The sequence below is a fragment of the Misgurnus anguillicaudatus genome, chromosome 21, assembly GCF_027580225.2.
Source record: "Misgurnus anguillicaudatus chromosome 21, ASM2758022v2, whole genome shotgun sequence".
NCBI lineage: Eukaryota > Metazoa > Chordata > Actinopteri > Cypriniformes > Cobitidae > Misgurnus > Misgurnus anguillicaudatus.
This window is the reverse complement of record NC_073357.2, coordinates 56226232-56241587: the sequence shown is the minus strand read 5'-3', so window position 1 is coordinate 56241587 and position 15356 is coordinate 56226232. Positions and strand designations below refer to the sequence as shown.

At 37.2% G+C, this 15356-nt stretch overlaps 1 protein-coding gene across 3 annotated transcripts in view; it reads right to left on the bottom strand.

Moving 5' to 3' along the window:
* ccnd1 (cyclin D1) overlaps window positions 1-15356 on the bottom strand; it is a 176593-nt gene that overhangs the window by 60587 nt on the left and 100650 nt on the right. Inside the window, exon 2 of one of the 3 annotated variants that reach the window (XM_055214419.2) lies at window positions 10140-10347. The exons of the other annotated variants lie outside the window; for them this stretch is intronic. Within the exon in view, the coding sequence (XP_055070394.1) occupies window positions 10140-10163 (24 nt within the window). The 5' untranslated portion in view covers window positions 10164-10347. The remainder of the gene's footprint in view (window positions 1-10139; window positions 10348-15356) is intronic. 3 annotated transcript variants of the gene reach the window in all.

Sequence of the window (15356 nt, the reverse complement as noted above, 5' to 3'; positions counted from 1 at the left end):
AGGTATTCAAATTATGCAGAATACAAGATTTGGGAAAATTAGGAGGAAATCTGATGGACTTTTAAAAGCTCGTTGTTCCTCTGATCTGCCCCACTGCCAAATTTTTCTTTCAACATCCTCATGAAAACCTCTGGGAATGAAAACAGGAGACATGCCTTCCCTGACTCCCATGTCGGTGCTGGGACAGAGGAACTTCGTACTGCATCGCATGAGAATCAAGGACATGCTGGATGCATTAGATGCATCCACTGTTACTGTAACTGTTAGCAACAGATGCAGCCCACCTGTGAGGAACAGTGTGATGACTGCAGTGTAATTAGCCGTGTTTTCGGCATTCCTATTGTAGTAGATGTTTCACTTGTGTTTTATGAGACACCTGCATGTTATTTCCTGATGTGCTACATCTGGTGAGACCCGGCAGACTGACATTATTGTCTTGACTGGGTGTTTCAGACAGCTAGTAACTTCTGTCTAAATATGATTAACATTTTGGTAACACATTAGTAAACATTGGTAAATGCATCTACTAACATGTACAAACAATATAGTTTAACATGTTTGAATTCTTATAATAAATAAGGATCCAAGGCACTTCTTCCGGTTCCAAAAATAAAAAGCCTGTATTCAAACATTGCTTACTTTAGAAACATTAAAAACAACTAAAATACTGCACACTGATGCATTTCGGCCATCCAGCTTTCCTCAGAGTGTGTCAGGTACAAAATTAGTCAATGGTTTACATGTTCGAACCCAACCACCTTCTGTGACTGTTAAATTGAGGTATTTTCAGCAAGAAGCGTCCCAAGATTTTCTCCTGGATATGTATTAATTCTTGTTAATGTTAATACAGTTATTCATATTAGTTCATGGTGTTTTAAAGGAACAGTATGTAGGATTGTGGCCAAAACTGGTACTGCAATCACAAAACTTGTGGCTAAAACTGGTACTGCAATCACACAACTGGTGGCCAATACACAACATGACAACATAAACATCAGTTGAGGGCTGCAACTTCACTTTTTAAATAACAACATCCTGGCCAGACCACTGTTGTCAGTGATATAAGTATTTGAAATGAAAATGATTTCTTAATGTCTAGTAACATATCAGGGCCATTTTGTGAATTATTGATATAAATTTCTTACATAATGTTCCTTTAACTAATGTTAACAGTTACAACGCTTGATTTTATAAATGTATTAGTAAATGTTGAAACTGACATGAGCTAAGCTTAATAAATGCTGTAGAAGTATTGTTCATTGTTAGATCAAGTTAGCTAATGCATTAACTTATTGTTAACAAATACAACCATATTGTAAAGTGTTACCAACATTTTACATACATTTACCCCTTTGGCAGATGCTTTTACCCAAAGCGACTTGTAATGCATTCAAGCATTACATTTTATCAGAGGTAAACTGCAAAATTAACAATGTATTTAACTATTTTAGAATATAAAATATATTAGTTATTATATTTCTTATTTGAGATTTCAAGCCCTTGCGCTATGCTTTGCTTATTGCAGCACTGACCAAGTAACTCTACATTATCCTGCTTACAGCATTTTTCTACTTATTATTCAAGTAAAAACATAGAAAATTAAATGTTTATTTCAACCTGATGTCACGAATTTCCATATTATAGTCATGGAATATTTTGCTCATTTATCCGTGTCCATTCCACAGATTTTCTTTTCCGTGTCAGTTTCACATATTGGTTACTCAAATGTTTTTCCTATTTTCTTACCATTGTCGCTTGGGTTTAGGGTTAGAACTACTTTCTGTTACATAAAATGACATCATAACCCAACTCTAACCCTCAGGCGACAATTGTTTAAAAATACGGAAAAAATAGTATAAATCAATAGCTAAAGTGACATCCTTACCCAAACCCCAAATCTAAACCCAAACCCAAGCAAAAAATTGTTTAAAAATAGGAAAAACAATTGATAACTGACATGGAAAAAGAAAGTCTGTGGTACGGACATGGAAAAATGCGGAGATCCGTGAGAATAGGATAAATGAGCAAAATATTCCGTGACTATACCATGGAACTTTGTGAGATCATGTTGGTTTATTTAATTGCAGGTATATTTTGTGTCCAAAGTTATTTAATAAAAATATATCAGGTACTACGTACTGTACCCGGTGGAAAAGACCCTAAAAGTGAGCTGACCCGACCCAACTCGTGCGGTACTATGCAATGGAAAAGAGCCATAAACACAACTGACACTGACTAATTTGGACAACATGGAATCATGATTTTCAGCTATATGGGTGATTCTCATGAAATCCAGACTTAAAAGGTGTCCAGCATCAGATTTTTTTAAAAAGCCCTTGAAGCCATTTATTTATTTTTGCACATATAAGATCTACGGTCTGAACTTACTATAACAATTATTTTTAGAGAATTAAAAAAATATTTCCTATAGAATTGTTAACATTTTTAGATTATCATTGTAAAAATGATCATTACCGCAACATGATATTACACTACATATATGCATTTACAAATTCATGTTTTGGTAATGAGAACTAAAAAGTTGTCAAGGTACAATCAATTATGTGTCTTCCAACTTTTTTTTGTTGAAAATGTTAGTTCCTTGAGGGCTTAAACGATGATTGAAAATTGTTGCGGAGGATGAGAAAATTGGTCTTGGACACATTTATATTCCTTATTATTGTCTCTACATTTACCAATGATCTACATACCACATGTTTCTTTACTGTAAATGTTTATAGTATAACATGCACTGAAGCTTTTTATTTTTTAGATTTTTTAATTATAAATTTTTTAAGTCAAAGAACCCAAATCCAGTCATGGACACATTGCGGTAATGAAAATTTTCCCTTAAATGTGGAAAAAAATGGTTTGTATGATGTCATTTGAAATCATGTGCAAAATAGTACATGAAGAGATGTTTGTAACTGTATGCTTCTTATTTTGATACTCTTACTTTGCATTTACTTTTTTTATCAAAATGTTTCATGACACCTCATACGTCTAATTTCGCGAGAATCACATAAGACACTTTTAACAAAAAATATTATATTGTTTGGCCTAAAACATCTTGTGATCTATGACAATGAGCACCAAATTATTAAAATAATAAATAATATAACCATTTGAAAAAGGAAATAAAAGAATTGACGCCAAATGTGCCTGCAATTATATAATCACCCATATCTTCATATCCCAATGTGCAAACCTTTGGAAAAAATGGAAATCCGAATTCAATAACTGTACATCAAAAAACTTTTTTAAGAAAATCTAATTTGCTCTTTTACAACACTGCCTTTAGCAGTTGGAAATACATTTGAGGAATCCCAGATCAGACATGCAAATGCTCTTATTTGCCAGCGTAACTTCCTGGGAGATTCGAGGTTTCATCATATATTTCCGCTTCAGTTATTCAAATGCTTTAAAGAGATTATAGAAGATAGACTGTTCATTTGTGAATGAGCGTGCATGTGTGTGTGGGAGTGATGTGCGAGAGCTTAGTATATTAGCAAGGTTTGCATTAAGTATTCAAATCTGTCCCAACTTAAAAAAATGAGTCAACCAAACCCTAATCTGATTAATTCAATCATTTGCCTATAGAAACTACAACACAATCACTTTTGACATATACACGCATGTTACAGTGCATCACTAAACCGCGTCGTAAAAGATACACTTTAAAGTTAACTATGCCCTTTAACTTCACAACGCCATCTTTGACCCTTTCCAACACTAGCGTTAAAGAGATTTTTACAACACCAGTTATTGCAACCTGATATCACGGGAAAACGCACCTAAGATGGCGATTTCGTATGAATTCGTACAAAAACGTATTATTATCCAACAAGCATTAATGGGGTGAAAGCATCATACTTAAATGTATGAATGATATACGAATTAGCCACTTCGTAAAATAGTTACGAACTGCCGAGAAATTGTGCCGGGGATGGTTCGAAATTGAATTTCGCCATATTGGCACCTTATGACATTCAAGAGGAAGCAATCCATACAACCGGTTGAAAGTTCACCCTAAACTTCCAATCCCCACACCCTTTCAACCCCCCACTGCCACAGCGCCCTAGCAAGACCCTTAAAGTGAATCTCAAGGAGCAAGCAGACCACCCTGTGGGTGCTCATAATGTAGAAGCTCACATTCCATTGGCAACCTATTGAAACACAAACAGTTCATTTAAATTTGCTCCTTGATATGACCCGGACGGGTCTCCTTTTGAGGCCAGACAGAGCCGGCTCATTAGGGTTAAGATGGTGGAACGGGTGGTGCTGTGCCGATGGGGGGGATGGTGCCTGGTTGAGGGAGGGGTGAATGGGAGGTGGACCATCTGGAGGGCGATATCCGAATCTGAAGGTATTTGCGTATGCATGGATGTTTCTCATTTTAGTAAACACAACACCAAGCCCACGAACCTTGGTTAATTGTTGAGCACGTAATTGACACAATGGAGACCAAGGCATCTTCGATGTTTACCAATCGCAACGGGGCTGAAGTATTCAGGTACCTGAAGTGTTTTAACCAAGTGGTCTTCCATTCACAAACCGCCAGCTACTCTACATTCATTTACGCACTCTTTTCTTACACCCACTTATGACAATTAACACCGCCACACGGGGACTCTTTAAGCAAATGTGAGGATTTGTCTAAAGCCTCGATACGGTGCTGTGTCCACACGTTGCCGTACCTTTGTTGTTGCGGATGTGTGCGAGCTTTCTCATTAAAACAATCAATGACTATTTGTCAATGCAAATAAACTGGGATTTACACAGGCTTTAAAACAGAGCTAGACCACATTCGGGCAAGCTCTTAAGTAAAAAGGGCATTTCATAAAACAGTTTAACATAACATTAACAAAGTAAGCGCTTTCTGTAAACAGGTCCTACACATCTCTGGCCAAATTCCCTAAAGCTTTTCGTTTGTATTGTATATTCGAGGCAGATAAAACTGGCTGGCTCTTTGAACTCGCATAGGCTCTTGATTGCAACACATGGGTTGTGTTAATGGCTTAATTAAATTTCGTTACAATAACAAATATAGAAAATATATCTGATGTACTTTCAGTATGGTCTAAAAGTGTAGCAGTGTCTATATGTCCGTCTGCCTGTCTGTCCAACCCTATCTCATGGCAATTCGTATGACTATTACAAGGTGCCTTATTCATATAAATTTGTACAACCACATCCGTACATTTCTGAACAATTCGGTTTTGCCCCTGTGACATTGGGGTTATGGGTGTCTATCTATCTCTCTTTCGTGTCTATCATTCGTGTCTGTCTGTCTATCATTTGAGTCTGTCTGTCTATCATTCCTGTCTGTCTGTATGTCTGTCTGTCTGTCTATCTCTCTTTTGTGTCTATCTATCTCTCTTTTGTGCCTATCATTCGTGTATGCCTGTCAGCGTATCATTCGTGTTTGTCTGTCTATCATTCGTGTCTGTCTGTCTGTCTGTCTTTTGTATCTATCTATTTCGTGTCTGTCTGTCTATCATTCGTGTCTGTCTGTCTGTCTGTCTGTCTGTCTGTCTGTCTGTCTGTCTGTCTGTCTGTCTGTCTGTCTGTCTGTCTGTCTGTCTATCTATCTATCTATCTATCTATCTATCTATCTATCTATCTATCTCTCTTTCGTGTCTCTCTTTTGTATCTATCTATTTTGTGTCTGTCTGTCTATCATTCGTTTCTGTCTGTCTATCATTTTAGTCTGTCTGTCTGTCTGTCTATCATTCCTGTCTGTCTGTCTATCATTTGTGTCTGTCTGTCTGTCTGTATGTCTTTTGTATCTATCTATTTCGTGTCTGTCTGTCTATCATTCGTGTCTGTCTGTCTATCATTTGAGTCTGTCTGTCTATAATTCGTGTCTGTCTGTCTGTCTGTCTGTCTGTCTGTCTGTCTGTCTGTCTGTCTGTCTGTCTATCTATCTATCTATCTATCTATCTATCTATCTATCTATCTATCTATCTATCTATCTATCTTTCGTGTCTATCTATCTCTCTTTTGTGCCTATCATTCGTGTATGCCTGTCAGTCTATCATTCGTGTCTGTCTGTCTATCATTCCTGTTTGTCTGTCTGTCTGTCTGTCTATCTCTCTTTTGTATCTATCTATTTTGTGTCTGTCTGTCTATCATTCGTGTCTGTCTGTCTATCATTTGAGTCTGTCTGTCTATCATTCCTGTCTGTCTGTCTGTCTGTCTGTCTGTCTGTCTGTCTGTCTGTCTGTCTGTCTGTCTGTCTGTCTGTCTGTCTGTCTGTCTGTCTGTCTATCTATCTATCTATCTATCTATCTATCTATCTATCTATCTATCTATCTATCTATCTATCTATCTATCTATCTATCTATCTATCTATCATTGTCACAAAGCAACGCAAAAGAGGTGAAGAAAATATAGATGATGAAGGAAGAGTAAAATGAAGAAATTGAGGCAGAAAAGGTAAAGTGAAGGAGGGAGTGTGAAATAAGGGAAAATAAGGGCAAAGGACACTAGGGCAACTTAAAAAATATGCATAATATGCCTAAAGAGAGTACATACATTTTAATTAGCATGTCCCAAATAATAGCATATTTTAAAAAGTTTAAATATACTAGCTTTGGGGGATTTTTCAATTTGTACATTTATAGGAAAAAATCCCTTGCATTACAGTAAACGCATTAAAAAAATCAACCTGATCTCACGAATTTGAGAATTTTTTGCTCATTTTCCGTGGCATTCTCACGGATCTCTGCATATTTCCGTGGCCCTGCCACAGACTTTCTTTTCCGTGGCATTCTCACGGATTGGTTACTCAACTGTTTTGTCCTATTTCCTTACCATTGTCGCTCCGGTTTAGGGTTAGATTAACATAAAATGACATCCCTACCCAAAACCCAACTCTAACCCCAACGCCAAGCGACAGTTGATTAAAGTTTAGAAAATATAAAAGAATACATCTGAAAAAATAGTATAAACCAATACTTAAAGTGACATACCAACGCAAACACCAAATCTAACCCTAAACCGAAGCGACAATGGTTTGAAAATAGAAAAAAAGCAGTTGAGTAATGGGCCACGAAAATATGCGAAGATCCGTGAGAATGCCACGGAAAAATGAGCAAAAAATTTTGTGACTATCCCACAGAACTTTGTGAGATCATGTTGAAAAAAATAAAACCCAAAGCTGTCAAAAGAGATTTAAACATGTTTGAAAATGTAAAGTTGCGCTGTGTAATCTCCACACAACCACTTTAAAAATTAAAATATATGCACCACAAAAGGTTAATCACAGTGGTACCTTAAAAAAATTGTTCCCCAAAGAGTTTTTTTTTTAGTTTTTCACAACAAATAACCTTTTGTAAAACAGCCAAATTAGTTCTTATATGGTACTTTTATTTTTAAGAGTGTTTGCTCTCAGAAAAAGGTACAAAAGCTGTCAAGAACACCTTTGTACATAAAGGGTTTATATTAGTACCTCAAAGGTACATATAGGTACCTCAAATATACATATCTGTACCTAAATAGTACATATTATTAACATTTAAAGGGCACCATCCCAGTGACAATTTTGTCCCTACTTAAAAGACCAGCTAAAGCCAGCTAAAACCAGCTGACCCACCGGCTTGACCAGGCTTGAAGGCCAGCCAAGCGTTTCCAGGCTATGAGGAAAGTGTCCAAAACCCCTCTAAAACCAACCTGCTACACCAGCGTACCCAGCTAAAACCAGACAGGGAGACCAGCTAAAACCAGACAACCAGTTTAGGCTGGTTTCAGCAGGTCTTTTCAGTAGAGGTACCTTTTACTGACATTGTAGCACAACAATCTGATCAATGCTTGGAGATTCTCTGAGTTTTGTTATGTTTTGATGGAAAGTCAGCCTGCGTATATTTTTATAGGTTGTCTCTGCATATTAAACTATGACAAGAAAAGCATTATATCAACAAAAATGTACACACTTCCCCTTTATGGCGGTGCAAGTAGCTAGCTGCTAACTTTTAAATACAGATGGAGACTAAAAGTTCCTAACCAAATGATCACAGATACTGTCCTCATATCTGCATACTGTCTTACAACATACTCAAAAGTACATACTTTCCTCTAACCATTGAAGTATATATTTTTAGTGCTAATGCTTTGGGAAGCAGAAGTCCACTGTGTGTGGTGTAAATACAGGCCCCGGGGCCGCAGCTGTCCCTCTGTTTATCTGCAAAACCTTTTGGGTGCCCCCTGCTTTCATATAGCCAGCTTAGTTGTTGGGCCGGATCAGGCCGGGTCCAAAATCCCAAATCACATACATACAAAGAAAATCCTCTGATCTGCTGTACTCCTGCATTTATTTAGGTTTAATTTCACTGCCCATTCATTGAACAGTTCTGCAGCTCGTCTCTGCAACACGCGGTCGAGTTTCCTTCCCTTTCTCTCTCTCCCTCCACAAGCCCTTTTGTTTCCAGTGTATACAAACAATTTATTCTGCCTTAAACCCTCAAGATCCAATGAGTCATCTCACAATAGAGGAAATTCACTGTGTTGCCTATCACCGTTTCATTTTCTGCCATGAGAAGCGAATCTGCGTGCCAGTATCACCGATTGCTATTGTTATCCAGCATCTCATATCCAGCTCTTAACTCCTCTGTTCCCCACGGTGGAGGATTTTATCAATAGGGTTGGCAACCTGGAGAGTTTCTTCCTTCATTCCCTGATCCCTGACAAAGCAAGGTGGCCACCAACTAAATTAAACCACTGAATCAGCTGAATCCTATTAGGCAAATCACACAGTTTTCAGAAAGTCTTTTAGGCACCATTAATGTTGTGAGGATAATAATTGACAGATGACCTTAAACGCCATGAAACGCGAAACTTTGTATCTGTGCTGTCTGGGTTAAAATCAAGTTACTATCACGAAAAAAAACTTTATTTGCTGTTTCTTCTGCGATAAAGACACACATATCTCTCTAGGGATGTTACCGATTTTTATGCGCATTTTGGGCCATCGCATAAAAAATGCTAGATGGAAATGCCAAGATGCGTATATAAAAAAAATGTGCATAAAGAAACCGTATGCGAGAAATGTCTTATTCGATAACAAAACATGTGCATGAATTGCGATTTAAATACATTTACAAAATAAACTCTTAAATGTGCATGTGAATTGGTCATTTTGAAATGCCTTTTCCAAAGTGTGTCATCAAAGTTGTTCAGTATAATGACTGAACAATTCTTCGTCTTCGAATGCAAGATGACATGAACGCGTTTATTGCGTTTTTCGCATTTGTGCTTTTCGACTCACTGAATTCTTTATTAACAAATGTTTTATGCGATCAATTTAATCTGCAACTTTGGATGGATACGTTTGTGTTTGTCTCCACACGTTTTTTACAAAAGATCTTAATGTCAAACAATTGTCTTACAGTAGATGCATTTCTCAGATGATAAGAAAGAAAAAAAGTTGATACTTAATTGAAACTGAGAACTATAAAAAGAAACTTTTGGTTGACAAGATGACATGAACGCATTTATTGCGTTTTTCGCATTTGTACTTTTCGACTCACTGAATTCTTTATTAACAAATGTTTTATGCGATCAATTTAATCTGCAACTTTGGATGGATACGTTTGTGTTTGTCTCCACACGTTTTTTACAAAAGATCTTAATGTCAAACAATTGTCTTAGATGCATTTCTCAGAAGATAAGAAAGAAAAAAGTTGATACTTAATTGAAACTGAGAACTATTTAAAGAAATTTTGGTTGACTTTTGTGTGTGTCCGTTTGTGATTGGCCAAACCTGTTTAAGGAGCCGGTCCAGATTTTCTAAATGTGTTTCAGGTTTGGGCACTGTTTGTGTTATCTATAGATGGGCATGTATTAGAATAAACAGGAAAACCAGGTCACAAAGCTTCTTCTTCAAAGCTCTCCTTCACATCTTTCTCACTATCCTTCTGGTTCTGGTATTTATGACCCAAGCCCAAAGCTTCACACTACTGTAACATTAAACAGACAACACTAAATGTAAGGGTGTGTACCTTAGTTGATATTTGCTCATCTGGATTTGCAAGATCTCATTGTAGCGTAGACCTGAAGTCACAGTGTCCCTAAAGTTTTCAAGCCTTAAAAAGTTGTTCACTTTAAACTTAACATTTCATGAAAATGTACAATTTACTCACCCTAACGTCATCCAAGATGTTCATGTCTTTCTTTCCTCAGTTGAAAAGAAATGTACGCTTTTTGAGGTAAATATTCCAGGATTTATCTCCATATGCACTTCAACGGGGTATAACTGGGTATAACTGGTTCAAATTGAAGTTTCATTGCAGCTTCAAATGGCTCTACACGATCCCAGCCGAGGAACAAGGGTCTAATCCAGCAGAACAACTGTCATAAAAATAAATAAATAAATAAATAAATAAACAAACAAATAAATAAATAAATAAATAAATAAATAAATAAATAAATAAATAAATAAATAAATAAATAAATAAATAAATAAATATACAGTGTATATATATATATATATATATATATATATATATATATATATATATATATATATATATACACTGTATATTTATTTATTTATTTATTTATTAATTTATATATATATATATATATATATATATAATATATATATATATATAATGTGTATATATAGCATACTTTTTAAACAGAAATACTCGTTTTTTATTGGCTCTGCAATGCAGATTTCACACCTTCACAAAATTACTAAGTGAAAAATCATCCGACATCGTTGTTTTACCTTTTTTTAAAAAAATTTTTTACTTTGCAACACCACTTTTCCAACATGGACAGTTTGTCATGTCATATGAATATCCTTCAGTGTTACGCATTGTTTATCCTATATTTTTATGACTTTATTGACAATGTTGCCGTTATACAGACAGAAGTAACTCCTAACATAGTTTTTCTTTTCTTGTCCGAGTCGCTTTTATTTGCACACAGGGTTTATATAGACAAATATATTGAAGCATAATTTTTAAGACACATTACATGATATTGCTCAAGAAGGGCATATAACTCTTAAAACATTGTAAATCTGATAATTTACTCACCCCCATGTCATCCGAGATGTTTATGTCTTTCTTTGTTTAGTCGTAAAGAAAGTACGTTTTTTGAGGAAAACATTTCAGGGTTGTTCTTCATATAGTGGACTTTATTGGACCTCAACAGTTTTCAGTTTCAATGCAGCTTCAAAGGGCTCTAAACGATCCCAACCAAGACATAAGGGTCTTATCTAGAAAAACGATCATCATTTTTGCCAAAAAATAAAATATGTACTTTTTAACCACAACAACTCGTCTTGAACCCTCGTGATGCGCCAGCGTGACCTTACGCATTATGTAATCACGTTGAAAGGTCATACATGATGTATGCGAAACTACCGCTCCAGTGTTTACAAGTGTGGTGAAAGAGGAGCATTCAGAAGTTGTTGTATGTGGAATTATACTAATTAATGTAGCAGTTAATTGTTTAAAATGGTCCGCAAGTGTGCGTTTCACATATGTAACACATGACCTTTCGACGTGATTACGTAATATGTAAGGTCACGCTAGCACGTCACATGGCTAGTGCAAGATGAGAAGTTGTGGATTAAACTTTTTTTTTGGCGAAAAATGATTGTTTCCCTAGTTAAGACCCGTATGCCTCGGTTGGGATCATTTCAAGCCCTTTGAAACTGCAATTTTAAACTGCACTGAAACTGTAAACTCTTGAGTTCCACTAAAGTCAACTATATGGAGAAAATTCCTGGAATGTTTTTCCCCAAAAAAACGTGATTTCTTTTCGACTAAAGAAAGAAAGACATAAACTTCTTGGACGACATGAGAGTGAGTAAATTATCAGGATTTTTTTTTAAAAAAGTAATCCTTTAATGTAAAGCTTTAAAAATCTGTGCATTGGAAATTGTGCTATATAAAAACAATCTCACCCAAATTAATAGTTTTTTGAAAACGTACTGTAGCTCAATTTAATTGAAGTAAACCCTGGGTGTTCTTGACATCTCTACTTTTTTCAATCCTCTATAGATCAAAGCTTTGGATTGGACAGGCATGTTGGGTTGACCTAAAATGGGTCTGAGCTAAAGAGTGGTGGAAACTCACAGCACAATCTCTTCTGAGGAGGTGGAGACATACAGAAACAATGAAGCCAGTTCACAATAGTATTAGTTAATGAAGGAACTCACTGGAATGCAGGGTTGTATTCAACTGTAACATACCTGCTTTGCTTTAAATACGAAATGAATACGGATTATAGAGTTGATGGTCACATGTAATGTACGAATGATTTATTGCGGTAAGCTGTAATTTCATTCATCCATAAAACCTCCTTTGCATCTGACAGTTTTACGTCGGTCATTTTGTCCAAGAACTCAAGACTGAGTTAGTTACGACATAACGCGATTTTAGTAGCCCTAAACGATTTAAGCGAGACACAAAACTGCCGTTTAGTTCTTCTCTGTGAAGAAACGTCTGAATGTGATTATTGTGGTGCATTTTGAAGAGCGCTGAGAATAAAACCCTCTTGTTTATTTAATGCAGCTCCGACTGGAAGTGACTTTGTTAGCCTCAGACAACGAGCCAGGAATCATTGGCTCTGCTTATCCAAACACTGTCAACATGTTCACTTTTACTGGTGGTCTCTGACTCTCCTGACAGACCCCATCTGCCATTTTTACAGGCTTATGGGCTATTTAACAGAGGCTCTCTGTAGCCACCAGAGGAGCAATGAAAGGAGACGCTGGCATTCACCCGTAACTCTAGACTTTCACTTTTGAGAAACCAATGATTTGACCACCTTGAAATCTGAGCCTCTTTAAATCCAAAGGAGCTGCGGGAATGTACCAGACCCGTATGTAGCCCCCTTTCCCAAATTGTGTGCCATGTTGAGACGTTGAAAGAAAAGAGGCCTTCTTTAAGAGTTTCGTGAGCAATCATGTCTTGTCACATCTTTGCCATGCTTTACTGAGGTAGGGGTACTTACCTATTGGTTTAACAGTGGACTATATAAAGCGCTATTGAATGTAAGTTAGTAAACGGATGTTATATGCAGGATGGGCAAAGCTGGGTCATTAGCATCCATTTTGTCTTGCATTGCATGGCATGTGTGACAAATGAGCTTTTCCAAGTCCTGGACCGAATCTAAGTGAAGTATGGAGAATGCAAGTTAGATGCCAAGCCATAAGTTGCATCAAAGAATGATAATATATATACACTCTTTAAAAAACTCAAACTGGGCCGTTTCAAGTCATGCTTGAGTCATTTACGAACAAGTTCATTTAAATTAAATATGGATTTTATCCATATTTTATACAACCATGTGTTGTATTAACCATCAAAATCCAATTATATCAAATAAAGTTGGTACGAGATGCATGTGTTTAATAAAATCCATGTCGAGTGCTTCACATGTGCTTCTGCCACGTCTTGATGAACGTGTCCCAAGAACGTGTTGGTTCTGGAGAGTAATAAATGGTCACAGAACGCTGACAACAATTTATTTTTCATTTCCTTTACTCCTTTCTGATTCATACATGATCGAGTGTGTGATGATTTGGAAGTAATGATGTGGAAGAGTAAATATTTACAGATTGGTAATGAGTAGTGAAGAGCCACCCACCCCCTCTGGTCGGTGACCATCCCTCTATAACTCCGCCCCTCCAGCCATACCATGCATTCCTTCTTAGATCTGGATTTCATTGATGGCAAATCCAGTATGCATTGGCGTAATTCCTGCCCAGTAGTTTCACTGACAGCAATCGATAAGGTGGCGACTACTTTGTAAAACAAAATCTACTCCAGATCAGCCTTGCATTGGTCGTGGATGAGGTAACAAATGTTTACTCCTAAAAAGTAGGTTTTTAAAAGGGTTTCAAAGACATGAAACTCTTAAAAGTCCAAAGTTTTGTAGAAAGTAATGACATTTACTAGCGTAAATAACCAAGAAACGAACAGGAAAGAATTTATTTAACAGTGAAGAGATGCAGCCAAGATGGTCCAGGGCGATGGTCGAGATGACCCATTCCTCTCATCTCATCAGCTGTTTTCTCCTAAATGAAAGATGGTAGGTGCTCACGTGCATCAAAAGACATTCCTCATCATCCGAAAAGACAAGGGTCTTTGCTTTCAGTCCTTAGGCCAAGCGCACACATGACCTCCCCTCCTCCCAAAGCTTTGCCTCACCCCCACTCCACCTCTTCAACCAGACGGGCCTTTCATGACTGCCCAGCACAAAGCCTTGCAGCTTGTGAGAGGAAGTTTCCAATTTCCAATTTTGCATGTGGGAAAATATGTACGTTTCTGAGAGGACCTTTTGTCCGGGACAGTAATGGCAGCAATTGGAGTGCAGAGGTCATAAAACGCAGCGTGTCATGGACACTACGCAGGCATGCATGGGGCGTTTTATAAGGCCGCACCTAAGGTTGCAACCAGGGTGACCACAGTCTAACAACACGTACATATGAGAGGATATACGTATTAGACGTATGTACGAAATGTGAGCACGGTCCATCTCCAACATGGGGAACACCAGCATTTAAGGTCGGTGCAACAGATCCATTGTATACTTCATATGAGCTGTTTTTAATGAGTGCAAAACATAAGCAGAAATTAAAATGCAGGATTGAATGTGATTTGGTTTTGCCATAAAAATGAGACCTGTACGAGGAGACAATCAATAAGGGACTCTTAGAAGCAGTGTGAGAAACAAAGATAAAAGGAATCTTGTAAATTCCTCACACACAAAAGACCCGAAGACACTTTTATTTTGAAATGTTAACAGCCAGTTGCTGTGACAGTGACTACAAAACAAAAGGATGAGTATATGGTCAAAAACTTTACCTCTAGGAAAGGAAAGCCACAAATGAGATCCCTTAAAATCTCAAATTGATTTCCCAGACAATAGTTATATTAAATGGAGACTCAAGTGTCCTGTTTTTCAGATTTTTCCCGCTTGACACAGCCCACAGTAATCTCATACACTCTTAAAAATAAAGGTGCTTCATGATGTCATATAAGAGCCATTTTGGGCTGAATGGTTCCACAAAGAACCTTTAACATCCACAGTGCCTTTCCGTTTCAAAAAAGGTTAAAACAGATAAAAGAAGAAACTTTGACCGAATGGTTCATTGAGGAACCAAAAATGGTTCTTGAAGAAGCACCTTAATTTTACAGAGTGTACTAAAATGTTTAACTTCATCTTGTTGACTGAATAGTCACGTATGTAGTTGTCTTTCCTGGATTCCCCCCAGTGGTGGGGAAGTGTCTTCAGAACTGGAGAGACTTCTGAGGGGGGCAAGCTTGGTGGTCAGCGTTTACTGAGGGGTCCGAACCCCCACGCTGCCCGAACGCAACCCCTGTCGAGTTTACCCA